The following is a 24154-nucleotide window of genomic DNA, read 5'->3' on the forward strand; positions in this document are numbered from 1 at the left end:
ATGGTTTGCCTTTAAAGTTTGGGTTCTTTTCGTAAATATTGAGTATTTCAGTGATTTTTTCAACGAGGTCTGTCTCTGATTCCTGTATATTATTAATATTAGTGGGAGTCGTTTCAATTCTGTTAACGTATTGTAATTTCAGATTTTCCGTTTCTTCTAGTTTCATCGTGATTTCTGCTTGTTCTAATTTGTCTACTAGTTTTCGAAAATCTAAATCGGGTTCGCGAATTGAAGAAGGATGGGATGCTCTCTTTTTTATTGCTATTTTCCTTAATTGTGGTGTTAAGGTCATCATTAAGATTTCTGTCATCTTTGTGTTTTTATAGTCATGTGTATTTAATGAATATGCTTTTCGAACTAGTGTTTCGATTCGTACTGCTATTTGCTTGATGGTTTCGTTTGGTAATCTGCGAATTTCATTACATAAAACTCTTTGTTGTTGTTTGTTTCTTTCGGAGTCAAACATTTTTGAAAATTCCTGTGTAAACCTTTTCCAGTTTGATTTTATTTCTAGAGGTAGTACTGAAAACCATTTTTGGGCTGCGCCATCTAAGGTTGTTTGTATTAACGCTGTGCGTCGATGTATCCAATTTTGATGTAGTGGCGTATTAATTGGTTCAGGTCCAATATTTAAAATCAGGTTTGCTGTTACTGCATTTAAATAATCTTCTACAGAATATTCAGGGTCTGTTCCTGTGAAAACCACTAAAGGTTTGTTTGATGTTATTGATGATCCACCCATAAGGTATGGATTCATTGTCATTTGTAATGATTCTGCTGCATTTGGCATTTGAGAAAAATTTGAAAGTTGGTTTCTTGTTATTTCATGTTGTTGGAGATAATATGGGAGTGGTATTTCATTTTGCATTTGTGATGCTTGATACGAGTGTGCAGTCATTGGATTTTGTTGTTGAATTGGTTGAAAAGATTGTGTATTAATTAGATTTTGTTGTTGAATTGGTTGTTGATGTTGTGCATCTATTGGTTGTGGAGAAAAATTTCTATGATTTGTACGTGTTTTCTGTATTCCTTGTCTACGATATTCTTGAGTATTTGGTGCAAATATATCTGGTTGTAAGAAATCATCATCTGAGGATAAATAATCCATTTGATAAGATGTCTGTTTTTTATTTTTATTTTGTTGAAAAAATGGGTAATTTTCACTGTGATCCTGTGGAGGATTTGTTTGGAAATTTATTGAATTAGGTTGGGTCATTGGGTTATCCCAATTTCGAGATCTTGTATATTGGTTAAAATTTCTTTGTGGTTGATTATATGTTTTTGATGGATGTGTATAATTATAATTATGGTCTGTAAAGTTGTTTCTAGTGAATGTTTTGCGTGTTTTTGATGGTATTGTCATGGGTCTGTATGTTTGGTAATCCATATGTGAATATTTAGGGGCAACCGAAGGTTTAACGGTTGATTGTAAGGTTACCTGTGTTTGTGAAGGATTTGTATTTCTTGGTGTTGTTAAATTTGGGCGTATTGGTGAAATACTTTGTTGTGTAGTTGTTGTGTGTACAATTTCTTCATTTATGAAGTGTGATGGTGTCTGGATATCTTGTTGAGTAAGATTCCTAGTTCCATTGAGGTTTTCATTGTGTATAACTGTAGAGTTTAAACTATTATTTTGTGTATCGGGTAAAAATGTATTATAGTTTAATGGTGTTGCATCAATGGTTAATGGTATTACTTTTACATAATCTCTTATGTAAGATATCGTACTTATTGCTTGACTTGAGATTGTTTGTGGGAAGCTTATAAATGCGGGATGAGACCATTCGGGGTCCCAAACATAATCTGATTGTTCTGTGATAGCGGTATCATCGTTCGAGTTTTGGGGTCTAAAATTTTTTCTTGCTTGTGCAATTAAATCAATATTGTGTGTGAAATAATCTATTATGAACCATGCCAAAATTTTTTGTAGATCGTGTTTTGTATGTTGTGAAACGTCGTCTTTCGTGAAATTTTCTTTAATGATGTTTAAATAACTAGAGAGTAGTGTGATTTCATGTCGTACTCTTAAATGTTTAGATGTATCTGTCGGTGAGACATTTGTTATTGGGATTTCGTTTTCTAATATCGAAATATAACTATATATTATTGCGAAAACTTCATTGGTGAATATGGAGTTTGCTCTTTGTGAGTTATGATATTGGATGCTTTTTATATATTCTGAAAAAACTTTTGAAAATTCTAAATCAAGATCGTCTGTTTGAATTGTATATTTTCTATTATTATGGTTTGGTGAGGTGAATTCTATGGAGTAGATTCCATACTGTTGTGTTATGTTGCATATATCTTTTAAGTAGTGGTCTATGATTTGTCTTTTGATTTTTACATCTGGGAACTCTGTTTTACATGGACTGATTCCGGGTTCAAATAAATTTAATAGTAAATTTTTGCAAAATATATGCTGTCCTCTATCGGTGGTTGCATCTACTATAAAAGGAAAGATTTCATCATCATCTGGACTTTCTTCACCTGGAGTGTGCGTTGAGCTCATTTTTTCGTTCGATGACTGTTAATATGTAATTATTAATGTGTCGAATTGGTTGATTCCAATTGTATAAATGTACTGGTTTGTGTTTATACTGCTTTTTTATTCTTCTTTTTCCTCTTTTTGATGAATTTGAAGTTGTTTCTGAGTCAGAAAAATATAATTGATCGTGAAGTGGGTAATTTTTATCTATTGATTCTTTTAGTTTGTAAAGTTCGTCTAAACTGTTGGTTTCTGATTCTGAAAATGCGTTTCGATTTTTTGAAAATCTTTTTCGTGTTATTTGTCTTTGTTTCGTTATTATTTTTCTTTTTAGTGTTTGTCGTTTTGTTCGAATGTATCCAACTGTTTGTGTATGAGGTGTGATTACAAGGTCGTATTTTTTGTTATCTATTTCACAATTGTGTAAAACGATTGTTTGTTTATTTCCTAGGTTTTTAAATGACATAAGGTTTAGGATGACGGATGCAAAAGGTTGTTAAATGATTTCTATTTTCTTAAACTGTTAGTTCTTACGATTTTTTGGTTAGCTTAACCTGGGTCTATTTGTTCAGGGTTGGAGAGAAAAGTATATCGATTCCGAAGAATGATTTTTTACTTTCTCGTGGCTAGTATAAGTTAAGGTGTTAACTTACTTAATCTTACTTAGGGGTAGTGATTGTGTTCAAGGGTTGGAGAATAGTAAATCGATCCACAAGGTTCAGGTATAATTAGAACGCGAGTAGTTCGTTAGATACTATTTTAAACTTACTAAGTCTAAGATTTATCCTGGGTCTGGTAAGAGGGGGGGTCAAGTGAAGGATGAATAACCGAAGTTCTTCACTGTTTATCCTAATTTGAATGATTAGTTTTGTTTGAAAATTTCTATTAGTCTTGGGTCTTTAGAAAGGGTTGGGTAGTGAATCGACGTTTGAGGTCGTTAGACACTAATTAAGTGGGTGGGGGAGAACAAAGTTGTTCTGTTTGATCCAAGGATAAGCCTTGATGATCAAATTTGAAATTTAATTAAGTAGAAAATGATTTAAGATCCAAGGATAAGCCTTGATGATCTGGTTTTAAAATTAAGTGAATTTAAGTTTTAATAAAATTTTAAATGTGTGTAAAGGAAAGATTTAGTGTTTTGATGATATTAGTGGGTTTATGATTGCTGTTATGTTTTAGATGATGGAGCTGGAACAACAGGATGATTTATGATTACTAACCATTTATTGTCATGCTACTAATTTTTATTTTTTATTTTTCAATAAATATTTTTCAAACATGTTTTGTATATTACTGCAGAGTTTTAGGAAAACGATCTTAGATCTTTTTATCAATCGTTATTGTATATTAATAATTTTGTTTAGCGCCTGAAATGATTTTGAAGATTAACTTCAAGGTTTTATGTTTGCAAATGAAAATCTAAATTCATTGCCAGTAGTATTCTAAATATAAAAGTTTGTTCTGGTTTTTGCCTAACTATCATATAGCTATATGGCAAGTTTCTACTTTGTCGTATGTCGTCTCTGGTTCGAGGTCTTCTTCCAATTCCGGGTAGTTCTGTTATGGTTCGGAATATTGGCTCTGATCTATTGAGTCGTAGAGACATTTCGATTAAATTATTGTCGTATAACATTTTGTAAATGTTTTTGTCTAATTTCTAATCTATTTTGGTTAATTCTAAGCTATTAAGGTCTTGTTCGAGACTTATGGTCGCACCAGATGAGTTAGGACCGAGTTGGTTAACTCATAGAGTAATTTCGGATAGGGTACACCGTCTGCTCGTCACGCTATCTTATTTTCGGCCGGATAGATTCGTGCAACTTCTTAGTCTAATACCGATCCTAATCTTACTCTTATACTATCTAGTCTCAGGTTGTTTAACTAGTCTCTGCTAGGCTCAATAGATCTAGGGTATACTGGTTTATTGCGGCTGCTGAAGTGCTCGGGAGAGTCCAACTAATTTCTAAGTTAAATTCAAATCTCTCTGGTGCTGAAATTACAAGTAACTTCAGCACTTACAAATAAGTGGGTTGTTAGTTAGATGGATCATGATTGGTTAATATTAAATACTTTACATTGGTAAAATATCTAAATTATCCAATCATAAAATGTAGTTTAGATCAGGTTCCAGTTTTGTCCGAATAATTTAAATCAGCACTGTACACTTTTAAACACTTATTTTTACTAAATCAATGCTATAAAATGAAAATGGCGAAAAACTGTTTGAATTCATCTGCCATGAATGAAATAATGTACTAGTATTTCGTTTTTCAGATTAGCCTCAATGTCTCAAACTTCGATCGATTTGCAGAGTGAGGTGAATTTAGCAGTTGATCTTCTACACAAACTGAAGCACAATAACGAACTCAATCCGGCTAAGGCAGATGCGCTAATTTCTGTTCTAGAGAGTCCCTTTTTCAATGCAGTCAGAGAAGTTTATGAGCACGTTTACCAGACAGTTGAAGTGCAGGTAAATGATTGTTTGCTCATTAGACTAAGTTGACATGCTCTCCGCTTGAAGGTCCATAGGTCTGGGTTCGAAGTCCCAGCCGGTCCTTGTTTTTTTTCGAAAGATATGTTTGAAAGTCGGCCGATTAGTATGCGAGTCATTTCTTGTAGTAGTTTGATTCTGATATTGTTTTGAAATGATTTTTTTTCTTCAACCAGTGTATGGATCGGTTTTAAGAGTAGTACGTTTCATTTTGCTGCACCGGATGTGAACAGAAATTTTACATGAAAAAATTCGCAGATGGGAAAAAGGAGCCTTTTTTTATCATACACCGGTTCCAAATATTTATGATCAGTATGTTCTGACAACACCCGGAGTGTTTTCTCTTAGCATGAGGGTAGAAAAAGTTACGAACTAACTAACTGAAAATAAACCGATTAAATTAACCAGCCGGCACTCACAGCATATATTTTAAGTTGGTGTCTGCGGATTTCCGGTTTATGTAACATGTTAAAATTATGTACATTGTTACATAATTATCATATTACTACCTGCTGCACCTCACGTGAAGCTGAAATGCCAAAAAACTCCAAAATTTAACAAAGCTGAAAAAACGAAGTTTTTTTGTGTACAGTGCTTTGTATCTTCAGGGCAACGAGGAAATCCGGGCAAATGCCACAGCTAAAGCGACAGTGGCCGCCTTTGCAGCCAGTGAGGGCCATGCCCACCCGAGAGTGGTGCAGCTGCCAGTGACAGAAGAGGGATTTGGATTCAACATCATGGGCGGCAAGGAGCAGAACTCTCCTATATACATCAGCAGGAAAGCCTTAGTTTTGAATTTGGATAGTGGAGAGAGAAGTACAAGACATTTATATATGAATGTACAACTCAGGATCTATTTTTTTCGCGGGGGGTGGGGGGTTGGATTTTCTAAGTTTTTTCGAAAATTATGTCGACTTTTTTAGGTCGTCAAAATTTATTTTCCAAACGTTCATGGAGCACTGTAAAGACCCTATTTTGACTAAATTTTTTTGAGCCGCAGGAAGGGGGAAGAACCCTTTGGTTGGTTAGGGGGTTGAACCCATAAGGGGGGGGGGGGGCGTACGCCCCACCTCTAAATCCGCAACTGGGTTATATATTACATTAAATGGCAAAGGCAAGTTATGTAGCTGGATAGTTTTTTGCTATACTTCTAACAGTATTTATAATTTATTTCAAGAGCCAAATTTTTTGGTAAAAGAAATGTACATGTTGAATTTTTGAATAACATTTCATTCGCAGAGTAACGTATTTACAAAAACTGCATATACAATTGAATGAAAATGAAGTGGCTATATTATGCATTATAGTTGTCAAATTTGATGCATGCTCTTTACTCAAAAGTACAACCTATTGTAACATATCACAGTTAAATGTGATTTCTAGCAAAGGAGCAACCGTACAATTCCCCCCCCCCCCCAAATAGATTTAGGGGGAGAAAATATGGATCCCTAATATTGGTCCCTAGCAAAATATTGGTCCCTAGCAAATATTGGTCCCTAGCAAAAACCTTAGGATTTGAATAAGAAGTTGAAGTTGCAGGACCCCCTGATTATCTCAAATGCACCTGCTATGTAGAAACCCGTTTTTCGCCCGATGGAAAAAGAGGAAGATGGGACGTTTCACTTACTTACTTCACTTAAATTCGCCGCTAACATTAAAGTATGCAAAACGGAATGAAAATGCTTGAATCTGCTTGGCTGAATTTGAATATGTCTGCAAACCTTTCTTTTCACGATTCAATTTATACGTAATCCGCCATTAAATAAATTTGAGGTAATAATTGAAAAGACCCCAAAAGTTTGCAATATGGTTGTTTTTTTTCCTAATCAGCCCCCGGTCCAGCTCCTCCCATGCAGCCATAGGTCTGTTTCCCTTGGGGGAAGATGCCATCAATTTTCCGCAGCCGGTTCCACCTTGAGGACGCGAATGACGCTGGGACCCCTCTCGTGACCGAAGAGGGATTCGAACCCGCAACCTTTGATGATTTGAGGTAATAGCCGCGGGTGCTCGAAATGTTTGTAATTTTCTTCAAAATTTGCAGGATAATCCCGAATGGAGTGGCTGCCAGAGTTGGTGGATTGAGAAGAGGCGATCAGTTGCTAAGTGTTAATGGAGTTTCAGTGGAAGGAGAAAGTCACACAGCGGCTGTCCAATTGCTGAAAGACGCTTCAGGTGTGTGTAGTGTAAAATTAAAATTGTTGAACGGTGTAATTTTGTATCGAGCACGAAGTGGGTAAGGAACCTTGAACAAGGATGTTTTCTTTTCACGCAACTTGCTTTTCAAATGATTGTCAATTGATGAATAATATTAAAGCCGGTCAACTGGTTTGCAAGATCTTTAAAAGTTTCCCAAAATATCGTGAAGAACTGTTAAAAAATTTTAAGCGTCGATGAACGTAATCAAGACACTTATAGAAGAGCCTTAGCGTAATGTATTTTTTGATCGTTTCGAAAAATGATAGAAAAAGTCAATCTTTTTTTTTGGTTGACTTGGCTGTTTTTCACTTTAAAGGTTATTAGCCTTTTTTCGTTTCAGTCGCATCATTTTTTGTCATTTGAGGAGCTAAAAAAAGTTTCTTATGTTTGTTATTTTCTTGGGGGTGGGGGTGGGATATTGAGTGAAATCTTATGAAAATCATTTTTTAGGTCGGGATTATTTTTTTAAGGAAAAATCTTGATTTCTTGCTAAGTTCAGTTCATTTCCTTTGTTAAAAGGAAAGCAAACTCCACTAGCGAACAGCAAATGTAAAAGTCACGAAAAAAAGCTAAACAAAAATTATACTTAATCTCAAATTGGGTCATTTTTTTTAATCTAAAAAGGGTCAATCATAAATTGTTCGAAACCTTTTCTCTGTTTTTGACTGGCTTTGTTTCTTTTTTATGCTAATTGCAATGTTAAGAGTAATAAACGTAGTGGGTAGTCTTATATAGGTCTTGCTGATTTTTTTTTATTCAGGAAAATGTCTTCAAATTTGTTCACGCTGTTTTGATTTTTCGCGGTCTGACTTGTGATTTCTTTTTAAGTTAAGTGCATTTTCATTGTTAGGAGGAAGGCAAACTCCACTATCGACCAGCAATGGGGTAAAGGTCACGAAAAACGTGATCGACTTCTAAGTTAGAAAATGGAAATTAATTATCAGATTTCCCAGCGAAATAAATGTTTTACCTATTGATCCAGTTTTCGCAAATTGGGTTTATTTTAACATAAAGGTGTCCATCATAAACTGTTCTACAAATTTAAAGAGCTTCAAGGCCATCTATTTTTTTCTTCGAAATTCAAAAGTTGAAGATTTTTGAAAAAACAAGTCAGTTCTTTATTTCAGTTTCCCTGCGTTCATTACTCTTTTCCAACTTTCAGTTGGCTATGTTTTCTGTGATATGTCGTTTTGGTAAGTAAGAAAGCCGCATAAAATCATAAACCAAAAGAAGCAATAGTTATTAACAATTGGGTGGGCTAGTGTAACGTGCCAATTTCAACAATTCGAACCAAGCTGTTCACAGAGGAAATCCGCCTACACCGTTCGTTTTCTACAGCAAGTGTCTTGTTCATAATTTCATTTAACATTTAAAACTTTAGTTTGAACGTCAACGAAATGTCAGTAATGAAAAAAAAATTCAGTCTGTGGTAACCAGGTGTTTTGCTATCAAATTTTTGTGCTGCATTTTCAAATTTTTTCGTGTTTCAGGAGTTGTAAAGTTGATAGTGCGATACACTCCTCGAGTGCTGGAAGACATGGAGGCTAGATTTGAGAAACAGAGACAGAGGGCGGCACATCAGCAGACACTTCAACAGCAGCAGCAGGGATCGCTCGGAAGAAACTCCATGCCCAGGAATAAGGGACGATAGAAAAATAACGTTTTTTTTTTTAAAAAAAGGAAATTCTGAAGAAATATAGCGTGAAACTCGTCGGATCTTATGAAGGTGAAAAATCGAACAGGAGAAACAAACCGTGGATCTTCACCTTCACCTATTCCTTTTTTTCGATTCTTTTTTGATAGTTAAACGAAAATGCAGTGATTAATCTTGGATACTTTGAATCATGTAAAATAATCGGGAGGGGGCGATAAAGTGTTTGTTGTCCTTGACTTTCTTCAATTTCATTTATGCGCATGTGTTCTGCGTTTTTCTTTTTAGAAAATGATGATTTATTGGTTGAGAATCAAAATAATTACAAATGTTCGGCGTTATAGAATTTAGAGTTACGTTACATATGTTAATTTATGCGCGACATACCAAGCGATCCAAAAAACTTAACATACATGACTATCCAAGAAAACTAAATTTGCGAAACAGTTTAGGAAAATTGGGGTCAAAAAAATCTGAAGGAATATTTGGACCTCGAAATGACGTTGGTCAGTATGAACACAAAAAGCATAAATTAGCATTTTTGTTCAAAATTTTTATCGCCTAATGCATCAAATTCAAAATTTTAATTTTTCTTTATTGTGTAAATCTGATTTTAAGTTTGTACTCGTCTTCGATTTATATATACGTATGCATCTACCTCTTGGTGTTTTTCAATTTTGATCGGGAAATATTATTGCCAAGTTGAAAACAACTGCAATTGATTCTGTTGATGAAAGGATGTTCAACGTACTCTTTTATTTTATATAACTGCTTATTATAAAAAAGGTTGAACGATTGCTTTAGTCGTTAAGATCCGAATTTTCAGCAGAAAAATCCATGTTTATTCGCTAAGTTTTATTTCATTTTTTGCAAAATATATTCAAAATATTAATTGCATTTTGTACAATTAAATTTTATTTTCGTCATTTTGGAAAGTCTTTCTCTAAAAGCTGGAAAAAAATATATTTGAAGTTATGATGTAATTTTTCCTATTTGGTTTCAGATTTAATTTTGACAGCTTTTATTTCAATCTACTGCAGGAAGAATTGTGACCTGGATTTTGGCCGAAGATTTGAAGCTGTCAAAGATTTGATGATTTGAACACTCAGTTCAAACTCGTCTAATTCGGCCTTTTGTCCACTGAGCAGTATATCAATTGAGTCTCATTAGATATTGCAGAGTTACTGTGCGTTAGTCTGCGCAGTTTCCACCGCTAGTTTAGCCGATAGAGACAATGGCCGACGCAGCTCCAATGGAGAATCATCATCCGCCTGGAACTCCAATTGTGACCCCGGCAACACCCGCAGGGCCTGAAGCCACGCATGAAAACGAGAATAACAATGCAGCTGTTGACCCTGAAAATGAACAAGTTCAAGAATTAGAATCAGAGTTGTCAAAGTTGAAAGTGAGTTTGACTGAAGGATTTCCTTTATTAATTTGGAATCGGGAACTAGATTTTTTTCCGTAAACAACTTTTCGTACAAATCTTACTTGCTTTTCTAACTTGCTATATTATTGAATCATGATAAATTCTAGGTTCGTTCTCACTTGACTAGAGGCAGGTACGGATCTAGGATTTTCTCGAGGGGGAAGGGTTTGGCGGAAATTTTATCGAACTTTTTTTAGGTTGAACAACTTTCCAAGTACTCCCAGAACACTAAAGATTGTCACCAAAAATTTTGCGTGGCTGTCAAATTTGAAAAAAAAAAACAGGTAAAAAAGCCACTTTGGAAAGTTTCAATAAAGAAAATTGCATTTTTGGCTTGCGCCCTTCTTCAAAATTAGTATATCAACAAGATGTTTTGGTGGGAACGTCAGTCAGCTCCACCCCTGCTCGAGGTTCTGTGAGTAAAACAAGTGACATTAAGGTGAGCGAGTTACAAAAAGAAATTGATGGTCTTAAAATGATTTCGGGTGCTCAACAATTGCGTATTCAAGAATTGGAAAAAAATCAACGGGACATGCAGGAACGACTGCGTGCTCAGGAAAGATATTCAAGAAAAGATAGTATTATAATATTGAATCCTCCGTACGATGCGCGCAATGTGAGAGACGTAACAATGGAAACACTAAAATTTTTGGGTATAACAATTAAGTATGAAGGTGTGAAAGCTTGCCATGTCCTGCCTGGTGATACAGGTATTTTCCTTCCCAGCGTGATATGCAAATTCATTTACTTCGAGGACAAAACGCAGGTCTGGAAAAATAGAAGGGCTCTAAGAAAAAAGGTCAACCCAATAAACCAAAAGTTTATTATTTTAAATGAAACATTGCCTAAAGCTGATGCAGAAATCAAAGCAACTGCTGTACGAATGGGGTTGGAGACGGTGACCAATAATTGCATTGTATCAGTTGCAGTTACTGGTGAAAATGGATCGAAAAAGTATATGAAAGTCAATAGTTTGGATGATCTTAATAAATTGGAACCAAATGCGATCAAAAGAAAATTTGTTGGGGTTAACAAAAGCAGCAGAGATGCAAGCGATAGAGTCACACCGGAGGGCAAAAAACCATATATGAGCAACAAACAGACTCATAAACTCTAATCAGTTACACGATTTGAAACTTTTTGTTGAGTATTTCATACTTTGTGTTATGATAAAAAGAACGATAAAATGAGTTGATACTAAAACGCCGTGCAACTCTGAACTAACTTAACTTGTTAACTAGCTTATATTAATTATACTATTGCTTTTATTTTTTTTTCCTTTGAACTAAAGAAGTGACTTTTCGGATTTTTTTCCCCACTTTTTACAATTTGGATTGAAAATTCAATTAAGTCAAATAATGTCACAAACAAATTAACCCAAACTTTTTGTTTGTTTCATATTGTTTGTCATAATCAATTTCTGATTAAAATCAGACTGTCAGTTCCATTCGCCCTGCTTGTGATAACGCGAGCGCTCCAGGTTGGTTGTGATAACGCGACCTCTAAGCCTGGAAAGGGGCTTATGGACTGGTTACGCGAGTGAACTTTGGTGTGCTCTGTGATAACGCGGAGTTGACACTAAATGAAAATTTTTATTTTTTATCTGGAAATTAAAATTTACCTAAATTTCAATCTTATTATGATAATTAATTTTTTTGTAATACTTGGATGTAAATGAGGAAACTTCAGGTCTCTACAGTAAAGAAGTTAAATTGAAAATGGCAAAACAAAAATTTTTTTGTTTCTAAAACAGCAAATTTGAGGTTATTGCTTACATACAAGAACAACGTATGAAACATAGGGAGGTAGAAGGGAAAAATTTTCAGGCCAACAGAGGGAGTTCGCGATTTTTTCACCATCAATTGTTTTTTTTCCTATCTCAGATCAACAAAGACACAAAAGGCAGTATATCATGAATACCACTGAGCAGATTCTTTTGCAAAATGTAGAAACATAGACGAGTTTCAAGTTAGCCTAACTCAACTAAATTATTTGCCTAGCGTTATATGTTGCACCGAAACCTGGCTTTCACCAAACCAGAATTTCAATGTTTTCAAAATAAAAGAATATCAACCTCTCATTGAAAGTTCTCGTAAGCGTAGAGGAGGAGGCGTATGCCTATATATAAAATGTGGAATAAATTATGAAATAATAAAAAGAACAAGTTGTAACAACATTCAATTATTAAGCGTCAAAATTACAAATGAAAAACTAAAAAATACAATTATTACGTGTGTTTATATTCCTCCTAGCGCGGTAAAAACTCAGACACTCCTTATACTGCAAAAGGTTTTGGATGATATTATAGTGGCACCATCTACACATCAGTTACTTTGTGGTGACTTCAACATTAATGTTTTAAGAAAGAGTAAACGACTCTCTGAACTTATAAGTATATTAAATGGAAACGATCTTTTCCTACAAAATGGAAATCAAGCAACCAGAGAAACTAAGACCAGCAAGACGTGTATAGATCTGTTTTTTTTCCAATGTAAAAAATAACAGTAACCATCTTTAAAACATCGGTAACTGATCATTATGGAGTAATTTTAAACACTACATCACAAACATGCAAAAAGGAACCTTTTATTACCAAAACCCGACCATGGTACAAACTTGAATCGGAATCTTTTCTGAAAGAACTAAATGAGTCTTTATATGAAAATTTATTAGAGGTTGAAACAAAAGTTAGCCAATTTAATTGCGATGAGCTTTTTTATTGTTGAATGAAAAGCTCAGAAATAACATTGAATCTTTTTTACCAGAAAAAACATCAAATAGAAAATCTTCGAAGCACTGGGTTGATAATGAATTGAAAAATGCAGCATCGAAAAAACACCGGTTTAGGAAACTTTTTTAAAAACTGGAACCACTGAAGCCAGAAGTAAATTTGAATCTCAAAGCAAATTAGTTCGCAAACTGCTGAGTCAGAAAAAAAAGCATTTTATCAAAACAAATTACGATTGGAATCCAACAACAACAGTAGAGAATTTTTCCGTCTGTATAATGACCTAACATGTGCTACCAAGAACAACGATCAGGAAGAAAAAACCATAAATGTTGATGAATTTAACGACTTCTTTGCAAATATTGGGAAAAAATTGGCGAGGAATTTTAAAACTTTCAAAGAATTAAGAGTCAGAAAGCAAATAAACTCAATGTTTTTAGCTGATATAACCCCAAGTGAAATTTCAAATATATTCGAATCGCTAAAAACCAAGTTTAGTTTGGATACATATGGACTTAATCACTATTACTTGAAAAAAATTTGTCCAGTTCTGCTTCCAGTTCTGACAAAACTTTTCCAAAAATGTTTGGATAGACAAGTCTTTCCAGACAGTTTCAAAATTGCCAAAGTTAAACCTCTCTTTAAAGAAGGCAATGATCTAGACCCATCAAATTACAGGCCAATTTCTCTTTAACCAGTTGTAGGTAAAATTTTTGAGCGGGTCATTTATAACAGAATGAACCAATATCTCACTAAGTATCAAATACTACAAAATTGCCAGTTTGGGTTCAGATCAAAAAGGAGTACAATTGATGCTTTGATAACCCTAATAGAAGTGCGTCAAGATTGGGACTCTAATAACACGAAGACACAGTGCACATTCATTGACCTTAAGAAAGCCTTTGATACAGTTGACCACACTCTTTTACTTGAGAAATGTGACGCATATGGTTTTCGGGGACCTGTTTTTGATCTTCTAAAATCTTATTTAAAAAACCGACAACAACACGTTGCCACTAAAACCAAACGCTCTCAAAATAAAAATGTGAATTATGGAGTACCACAGGGATCCATACTAGGCCCGCTTCTTTTCATCATTTATATAAATTATATTGAGCTAAATGAAAATAGTGAAAGTAATCTGATTCTATATGCAGACGACACTGTCATTAAAACAACAGCTAAAAACAGTGACTTAACCGGTAAACATCAAGAAGCGTTGGACAAAACAGCAAGTTGGCTAGAAAAAAACAGCTAAATTTAAATGAAGATAAAACAAAAACAATGATACTATCTAAGCAGAGGAGTGATAAATCAGATGTCAAAATGAATGGAATAGTTATTGAAGAAAAACAATCGTTCCGATACTTAGGTGTTCAAATTGACTCTAAACGTTCCTTTATTGATCATATTACAAAAATTGAAAACAAATTGTCAATGTTTTGTGGGATGTATTACAGGTTGAGGAAAGTTTTAGGTAAAGATCAACTATTGAAAGCATATAACGCTTATGTGAAACCCATTTTACAATACGGGGTTTTGGCTTACGCGTCAACAGACCAAACGAAGTTAGAAACAATTGAACTTGAAATTAAACGGCTTCTAAAAATTATTTTTTTTAAGAGAAGAAACGAAAGCATCGAAGAACTGAGACAAAAACGCAAAATATACTTCGTAAAGGAATTACATATCTATGAATTATTAAAGTTACTATGTAAGGTTTTGAGAAAAGAGTGCATATCGACCATTGTACAGGAAGCTGTAACTGAGAAAAATTTGAATACAATTTTGAATAAGAGAGTTTTAGCTAGGCAGATACCTGTGCAATCAAAAGGTAATCAAAAAACTTCTGTAAACGTTAGAATTAGAAAACTTTTCAACTTTGTTCTAAAATACTACCCAGATTTTGTAACTAAGATTCAGAGCTGCACACAATATCAATTACAAATCTTCAACCATTTTTTCCCTCTTCAAATCATTAAATTTTACTTCGGTTCCTTGATTAACTGTCGATATTTAAAAATAACAGAAGTCATAGCAGAATCAGAGGCGCCTGAAAACGGGCTGCATAGTTCCACGGCGTTCTCGCAATGAGATTTCGTTTAGTTGTAAATGTAGTAACTTTTACAGTGAATGGAATCTAATTTGCAAACAATTTATTATTATTATTATATTATTATATATTGGCGACTTAAGGAAAAAACTTAATGGTTGGTGGGTCCAAAATGGATTTCCTGAAATAATACAAAAAGGGAGGACCCTGTGGTTGTTGACGTAGTGGAATCCCTAAGAAAAAAGCGTTACATCCCCCCCTCCCCACCAAAAAAAATCCGCCCTGGCTTAGAGGTAATGTGGTCTCCTTGGCACCCTAAAATCTGGGGTTCTAGGCATCATGGGTTTGAAATTGGATTTTTTCGGTAAGATTCGAATCGTCGGACCTTCGTTTGTCCACTCAAGTTTTGTCGGCTTAATTGTCACATCAGGAACATTTCTTGCTGTAAACAATTTTCTTTTTAGTTGCAAGTGTTGTTCATTGTAGTTTCAGGCTACTTGAAACGAAATGAATGAAAAATCATTTTAAAAAATCAATTTTTTCTCGCTTACATTTTTAAAGCAGGAATATTGTTTGTCTGCCTATTTTTTTTAACTGAAACCCGTTAATGAGTGCCCTCATGATTGTGTATAACGTACAAATAGCAAGCGGACTACGCGCAAATTTAAAAAAAGTTTTACTTTTTGCTAGAAAGTAAAAAAGTAAATAAAATATTCATTTTTATTTTAGATAATATAAATAATTCTCTGGCATCGTGTCTATGTCGACAAAAGGCGTTCAGAAAATAATGATTCCTAGTTATAATCCACCTAAATGTAGGGTTTACCTTTTCAATGAGGTCGAAATCAGCTCCATGCTCTGAAGTCGGCAACATAATTGAACTTAGTTGTAACTTATTTTATTTTTTGTGTCTAGGACAAATTACAGAGTGAGCGTGAGGCTGTGTGTGATGGGATGCTGAATGACACTGCCACCTCCCTCGATAACCTCACTCGCGTCAGGCTCAAAAGTAAGTCATTCTACATGCCCTCCCCCAACAGAACTGATGAATAGTTCAAAAGTTCAAAACACTTAACTTATTTGAAGAAACCCATTTTTAAAAGAATCCATTTTTAAAAGCATGCTTTGAAGTCATCTGAATAAAATCGCGCAAGCAGTCATTTAATTGATTTGATCGAGTTTTGGTGGTTAGCAGTCGGATTTTTGATTCTCGCACAAATATTTTTCTCAAAAACGATTCTCGCATAAACGTTTTTTGCAAAAACTGAAGGATTTTTTTTTCAATCGAGTTTGTGTCAATTTTGCGTGGTCATACTGTGCGTCGTCCAAATCCGGTCTGGGTTTTTGATAGTTATTTTCCTCTTGCGAGGGCATTTGTTTTGTAATCGGCAACTAGATTTTTTTTCCGTAAACAACTTTTTGTACAAATCTAAGAAATACGTACACTTATTTTTACGTGCAGGATGCTGATATGCTCAATTTCTTGAAAATTCAAAAAATATATATTTTAAAAATAAATGTATCGAAACTCGGATTTGAAAAATGTTCAAAAATTTCAGCTAACTTCATCGGGTTTCAGGCTTGTTTCTTACTTGCACAAGCTGACTCGCGATTTATTTTGTCTAGTTTTATTGGCGTAAAGCTTAAGAGCCAGCGCTAAGTTTTAATCGATGCTGGTGATATGCATACATGCTATCAAGCAATGATATTAATACAATAAAAACTTGACTGAATGTTTTAAAAGTGGACTTCAACTGTTAGATATTCCTCCGGAGTAATAAATATAGCTATTGATCTGTTGTCTCAAATCGGGTTAATTATCAAAAAAGTATGTTGTTATATATAGTATAATAATGTTTTTGTGTTTAGCGAGGAGGACTCTGAATGGACATGCTGCAGCCATCTATACCATGTGTTGGCGTCCAGAGTCCCACGAGATGGTGAGTGGCAGCCAGGATGGCAAACTGCTCATCTGGGACACCCACACCAACAACAAGATCAACATCATCACCCTCAAGTGCCCTTGGGTGATGAGCAGGTAAAATCAGCTGCAAAAACTTCCAACAGACGGAAATAAATAGAAAGCGCAGTCTGCCAGCTTCGAGCGTTTTTTAGCATGCAAATTTGAAGTTTTGGATGACTTTGAAACATTTTTTGTCTGAAGCATTAACTTGCATGTAAAATTGTCTGAAATAGGTCATTTGATGTTTATAAATAGTTTTGTCTGTCCATATTTTTTGCTGCTCATTAAATGTCCACGCTTTGGACACAGCTCTAAGATATCTTTTTTGTTGTTAATGGCTATCAAAATCAATTTAATTGGCCTTGATCTTAATCCGTAGAAATTTGTATTGTATTTTAGTTTTTTGAAACTGTTTTTACACGCTCTGAAAAAGGTGAAAAGTAAGTTTCCGATGTCAAAAATTGTTAAAACATCGTTGCCATCAATTTGGCATTGAGTTGAAAAAAAACTTGACCAGAAGATTAAATAATGGCTTTTGAAATAGAAAATGCTAAATATAGAAGCAACAGTATAAATGCAACAGAAGCTGCAAAATAGTCACGAATAGTATAGCAAAAAATGGCAGGAACTTTGCCAGCCAAAGTTTACTATTTTTACAGTTATTTCTCGAATTTTGTTAAACTATTTTACCGATAATGGCGTCGCTGAATATATTGTTTCGTTAAATCTGATCAATATTCTATCATTCATTTTTAACTACTCTGCTTTTTAGTGGCTTTGCTCCTTCGGGTAACTTCGTGGCCAGCGGGGGTCATGACAATGCAGTGTCCATTTATGGTCTCAAGGGCGAAATGCTACCCGAGAAGCCAATCGCACAGCTCACAGACCACAACGGTTAGTGTTTTGACAGTGTTTCAGAATTATGATTAGCAATTTAGTTTCATCAAGTCGAGTATTCAACTTCTTTTTTTTTTGCTGTAAATAAGTTATTTAACTAGATCACCTTGGCTAGGAAAAAGTTAGCAAAAAGTTAAGACTTGTCACCTGCAAACGTTCCTTCTTTGCCCGATATAGGTGTATCGTTGCGGTCTTAATACTCGCAGGAATTTTTGAAAAGTGTAAAAAGGGCTTGAACAGCAAAATCATTTTTTACACATGCGGAGAGTAGTGTAATTATACGAAGCAATTTTTTTCCAATCTTAGTCCTAGATAAAAGTGCTCATCTGGTATTTTTCTAATCAAAGGCAAATCTGTTAGATAAAAACAGGTACTATGAAAATGTTTGAGTTTTTTTGGTTTTTAGACGCTTTGGAACAAATTTTCACTTTTCTTAAAATTTTAGTTTTTCTAAAACTAAATTTCCGATTTTCAAAAACATGGTACAAATGGAAATTCCGCCCTTTTCCTTGTGTGCTTGAATAACCTTCTAATCTCTTTCTACCTTACCCCACTTTCTACAGCCTTCCAAAAAAGCTGTGAGTGAATATTTGGCCAGAATTTTGGATTTTTTTTTCAAAACCCTTCGCCCAAAGTGAGATTTTGGATCCAACGGATAGACCGGGTTGTGGGAGTTGTGGGCGTTTTTGCCTGTTTTCTAAAATTTTTGATTTTACTGGAAAACTGCCGTTCCAAATCTGAGATTTTGAGTTCAATCGAAAGAACAGTTTAGGTGAAGGCTATCCAATTTCTTTTCACAAAAGTAATGTTCTCGGAAAAGTCAAATATTTGATATCTTGGCCGGTTTTTGAAACTTTTGACTTTTCGAAAACTATCCTCCCAAATCTGCGATTTTGAGTTCAATCGAAAAAACGGGATAGGCGAAGCTCCCCTGCATAAGCGGCTACGGCAAATATTTCTTCAAAAATTAATAGTCCTCGGAAAAAACATGTTTGATTTCTTGGCCGTTTTTTGAAACTTTTTGACTTTTCTACATAACTAAACCCCCCCAATCGAGAGAATAGTTTGTAGATACCTACCTCCAGCGTTAGGTAGGCCCCTTGTTTACAAACAATGCTTGTGTTATAGTACGAACTATCTTTCCAACGTAAGTCGCAAATATTGTTGCGACACAAATATTGTTGCGATAAAATGTGTTAATTTGGGTCAAAAACCAGCTGTTTAGTACAGCCAATGTTAAGGATTTTATCACAGACTGTTTTTGTTCCAACTTTCGTAAGGAAAGTAACGGAATATTTGTGCTCGGGGTGGTTTTTTTCTTCAGACAAATTTCGACTTTTTAAATAGCCATTTTTGACGAGATTTTTTTAATATCATTCAAAAAGTATTGTTGTCCTGGTCTTGAATTTGGAAAGATATTTTACCTGTGATCGTTTTTTGTAAAATTATGGGGGTTCAAAAAATTGCCATTTTGGGACAATTAACGAGCGATATATTTCGCGCTATTAACGCGTAAGCTGAGATTTAATCCGTTACAGAAATTGTTCTAAATTGGTTGAAGGAAGCTTATTTGCCATAATTAGTTTGTTCCAAGGAGCAAAACTTATCACTTTGTACGTAACATGGCGTATGGGGGGATGATTTTCACAAAAATTTCAATTAAAAAGAAAATTGATTTTATTTTTGTTACATTTAATTTTCTTTTTTACTGCTCCATAGACTGCTCTATAAATTGAGGCATGTGAGTTGGTATTTTTTCTTTTAAATTGAATGGTGCTGCTAATTCTTCATAATTGCCGTGCGTCACTTAAGAAATTTTGTAGAGTCAAAATTTTACTAATTCAGTTTTTCACAGTAGCGTTATTGGTCATATTTTTCCTTGTGTCTATGCGAATTGCAACTTCGCCTCTGTGTTAATAGCATCTGTTGCCGTTTTATTTACTAGTGGCCCTTGAGATAAGCAAGGGATTGTTTTCGGGTACTAGACTTTTTTTCGCGTATTTAACTTTACCATTTGAGCATTCTCGGAACGAAAGTGCATGGTTGCTTAATAACGAGGTAATTGTATTTAACTGCTTGCAGTTACCACAAGGCATTTAGTTGTGTTACGTTAAGAGTTGCAATTGATTTTTGTAGGATTCGAAATTTTTTGGTTTATTTTTGGCAGTGAGATCGGTCGGCTTCAATTCTGCCGGCTTATTTTCCTAATGTTTTCGTTCTACTAATTTTTGTTGGTAGCATAACAATTGAACTCTACCGAAAAATTTTTGAACTTAAATGTGAATTTTTTTTGCATGTCTGAATCACACACTTAAGCCCTCTGTAATAGTTTTAAAAATTAAACCTGACAAACACAATTTTTTTTGAAGTTTTTGAATTTCAATTTTCAATTTTCCGTTTATTTGTTTTTGGTCGAAACATTCGTATTTTTGGTTACGCGACCTGCTGCATTTTTTATGTTTGCACCTAACAAGCTTTAAAATTAAGAGTAAATAGTTTATCAAGTTTGGGATACCGAGATCGGTCGGCTTCAATACTTTCGGCTAATTTTCCCTAATCTTTTTTCAAATTTTTATCAGGTCGTTTTTGATATTGAGTCAACTTTATCAATGTGCGTTTGAAATTTTAAAATATTACTTCGACCTTCTCTTATGAAAAGTTAAAAATCATGAAAAGTTTTTCATTTTCATTTTTTCGAATTCGTGTGAAGTTTGTCCGAGTTTTTTTCTTTTTAATAAAGACTTATTCAAATCTTTTCGCCAATAATTCTTGAGCGCATGCTGTTTTCGTCTTATTCTTTCTTGTGAAGTTAATCGAAGAAATGAGTTTCTTGCATTTTCTTGGCATAATTTTCAAAGGTTTTTTCGTCACTTAAATTTTTTTTGCTTCAAATGCTTTCTAGCCTGTATATTTTTTGTAGAACGATATCTTCTACAGTTAAGAGACTCTGATTTGGGAGGCATTAAGTGCTATCATATCTCAATCAACCTTCAATTTTTTTTTCACTCTTAATTTACAGATATATATATATTTTTTAAAATAGTTCATTTTGGCTATTTGTTTCTTGCACACTTGATATTTTCCTAATTTAGGTTATTTTCGCTATTTGTTTCCTCTGCATACAATTGAATTGAGGACTTTCATTTTTATTCTTATCATAACTTTCGGATAGCGAAAAAAAATTGAAATAGACGACAGTATTTTCGCCAGCATTTTTCTTCTGGATGATGGATTTTTTTTTCGTCTTAGTTTTCGTCCTAAATCCTTGTGATCTATGAATGTAAAGGTTGCTAGCTGATTCAAATTAATGGCACATCGGTGTTCTAGGGCTCATCTTTGAAGAGATTTATTTGAGTTGCAACAGGTCCTGACTATTACATTGTTCAGAATAATTTTTTCACATTTGTTTCTAGCTGCGTGATTCTTGCATCAATTTGTAACGGCTTTGTTCAAAATTTTGTTGTGCCCATAAAGTGTTCAATCTCAACATGTTTAAAACGCTTTTCGGTTTCACTTGTGTTATCAAACCGAGTGAGTTTTTTTTGCCAATTTTTGCATGTTTTTTTGTCGGCTTAGCTGGCGATTTTTTCCATTTGTTCTGTCATTCTTAGCGCGTATCTTCTCAATGAATTTTTTATTGTGTTGCAAATTAAAGTTTTATCATCGATAACATTAGGTCAAACTTTTTTGTCGTCATTTTTTGTTCAAACATCAATCTTGATTTGTGTGATGTTCATCGGTTTTTGATTTAAGTTATAGGAAACTATTTTCTATCCTTCTGGTCAATCTGTCGTCGCAAAGTTTTTTTTTTTGGTTAACAACTAGTTAAACAAACTCAGTTGAATCAGTAAACACAGCTCTTCTGATGGCAACATAACAGAATGTCTTTCAGCAGATATTTTTTGAGCTTGTTTGCATTTTAAAGGGACGTTTCAGTCAAGTTTTATTGTTGGTTTTGAATCAACGAGTGTTGGTTTTAAATCAACTCTTGTTTTTAGTTTTCTTTTTGCCTAATATGTTTGAATTTTTTAAGTTTAAATGGTTTCGGCTGATACATATATGTTTAGTTGCCTCATTGTTTGTCGATTGAAGGACTTAAGCTTTTAAATTTCATTTGTGCTTACGAAAGAGTAGGGGGAGCGTAAATCTTTTTTGGTTCAAAATTTTTATAAAACTATTAAATTTTCGGCTCAAAAGTCGTCAACCCAACGACAGTTTTGGCGGCGTAAGGATTTTTTTCGGCTCAACATGTTTTATAGCTTAATTTTTTTTCGGCTCAACAGTCGTCAACCCAAGTTTCGTCTGCTCAGTATTGATTTAATGATTTTTATAATTGCTTATCTTAGACTGGTTATTGCGATTCTCAGTGTTTTCATTAAATGTACCCGCATTACAGACAAGCGTTAAAAAATCAATTAGTTTTTTCGAATTAGGATTGCGTACTATTTTTTGGACCAGCTGCCGTGCCTTTTTGTTGTTGAATTGCTGCGCTTTGTCTCTTTATATAATTTTTAAATGACATATCCGATTTTTTTATCCGATTTTTTTTCAGAGAATCTTGTACTTCATTGTTTTAGCTGAAACAAAGTGCAATTAGTTCCCAAGAGTTTTTTTCCACACTGGTGTTCTTATTCGAAGAGAGAATTTTTTAGAATATAAAAAATACTTTAGTAGAAGTGGCTAAGTTTTTTAAATTGTAAAAAGATCGAAAAGGTTGTCTTTTTGGGTATAAGTCATGACTTTTTATACAGGAAAAAGTAAAGTTAGTTCACGCTCAAATTGATTTTTTGCGATTTGACTTCTGATTTTTTTCAAGTTTTCTTCAATTCCTTTGTTTAGAGGAAGGCAATTTCCCTTATCTGGCTGCAAACGTTTCAAGAAAAAACGTGGTTGACTTCTAGTTTAAAAATTGGCTTGGTATGTTTTCTTCGAAAAACGAAAGCTGAAAAATGTTCCAAAAATTTCCAACATTTTTTCTCTTGCTTCCTTGTTCTTACACTTTTTTCCTACCACCTTTTTATTTTGTTGTTTTATACACAAGCATAGCTTGTGTTATATTATGAACTATCTTTTTTTCCAACCTAAGTCGCAAATATTGTTGCGATTCAATTGTTAGTGAAAAAATGTGTTCATATTGAAAGTGTTGATTTTGATCCAGCTATTAAGGTTGATTTTGATACAGCTATTAAGTACAGCCAATGCTAAGGATATCTACCCGGACTATTATATTACAAATAGCACTTTAGCTTCAAGATATCATGGATCTGTAGCGTAGATGTAGGGATGGAGACCATCAACAAAGTAAGAGGGTTTGAACCTGGGCAGGGTCGGATGTTTTTAATGAACTTTTTCGTATCCTATTTAAAATGCGTCCGCTCCGTAAATTGAGGCATGTTAGTTGGTAAATTTCTTTTATTATAAACTTGACTGGTACTCCTAATGCGTCATAATTAGCGTGCGTCACTTAGCATTTATGTAGACTCATAATTGGCGGGCTTCACTTAAGAAGTTTTGTAAACTCGAAATTTTACTCATTCAGTTTTTTTCCAGTAGCGTTATAGGTCATATTTTTGCTTGTGTATGCGAAGTGCAACTTCGCCTCTGTGTTGAACTTTGGAGTTTGTGTTTGGATTGCAACTTTTGCGAGGATAGTCTGAAAGATAATTTTGATTGCTCGGGTACGAGATATTATACTAAGACCTTTAGCGGAGAGTGACTATATGCTATAAATTACACTTTAATTATGACGCTGTAATTTAGTCATAATTTGTTTTTTCTCGCCACTCAGACAGTTTTTTCTGGAAATTCTTGTTTGATAGAAACAAGTGCTATTATGTTTGATAAAAACAAGTTTTCTGAAATTTTATGCGATTTGTTTTTATTATGAGTTGATGAACGTAGTGAAGAATCTTTTATAGGTCGTGATGGTTCTTTCCAGGTAAAGTCTGAAAATTTTTCAAGCTCAAATTTGATTGTTCGCACTTTGTCTTCTGATTTCTTGTTCAGTTTATTTCCTTTGTTTACAGGAAGGCAAACTCCACTATCGAAAAGCAAATTTGTAAATTTCACGAAAAACTTGATCAAGGTCTAATTTCGAAAGTGTGTTTAATCTTTCAGTTTTCCCGGCTGCATAAGAATCTATCCAATTGATTCAGTTTTCTCAAAGTGGGTTAGTTTTATTTTAAAAAGTTTCAATCATAATTTGCTATTGAATTTTAAAGAGCTTTAGGATCATCTATTTTCACTTGGAAATTACTTCGT

At 34.1% G+C, this 24154-nt stretch overlaps 2 protein-coding genes across 2 annotated transcripts in view; both read left to right on the forward strand.

Moving 5' to 3' along the window:
- The first annotated feature begins 4763 nt into the window (after nt 1-4763).
- Nucleotides 4764-8835, forward strand: LOC134852843 (protein lin-7 homolog C-like). The gene is made up of 4 exons (XM_063868676.1): nt 4764-4955; nt 5585-5750; nt 7014-7148; nt 8663-8835. The coding sequence occupies exons 1-4, from the start codon at nt 4770-4772 to the stop codon at nt 8821-8823; spliced, it is 648 nt and encodes a 215-aa protein (XP_063724746.1). The 5' UTR covers nt 4764-4769; the 3' UTR covers nt 8824-8835.
- A 995-nt stretch (nt 8836-9830) lies between these two features.
- The window catches only part of LOC134853652 (guanine nucleotide-binding protein subunit beta-1-like), a 29210-nt gene continuing 14886 nt past the window's right edge, over nt 9831-24154 (forward strand). The window contains exons 1-4 of the mRNA XM_063869658.1: nt 9831-10228; nt 15949-16042; nt 16903-17071; nt 17769-17890. Coding sequence (XP_063725728.1) covers nt 10058-10228; nt 15949-16042; nt 16903-17071; nt 17769-17890 — 556 coding nt within the window. The 5' untranslated portion in view covers nt 9831-10057. The remainder of the gene's footprint in view (nt 10229-15948; nt 16043-16902; nt 17072-17768; nt 17891-24154) is intronic.

This window comes from Symsagittifera roscoffensis, chromosome 8 (assembly GCF_963678635.1).
Source record: "Symsagittifera roscoffensis chromosome 8, txSymRosc1.1, whole genome shotgun sequence".
NCBI lineage: Eukaryota > Metazoa > Xenacoelomorpha > Acoela > Convolutidae > Symsagittifera > Symsagittifera roscoffensis.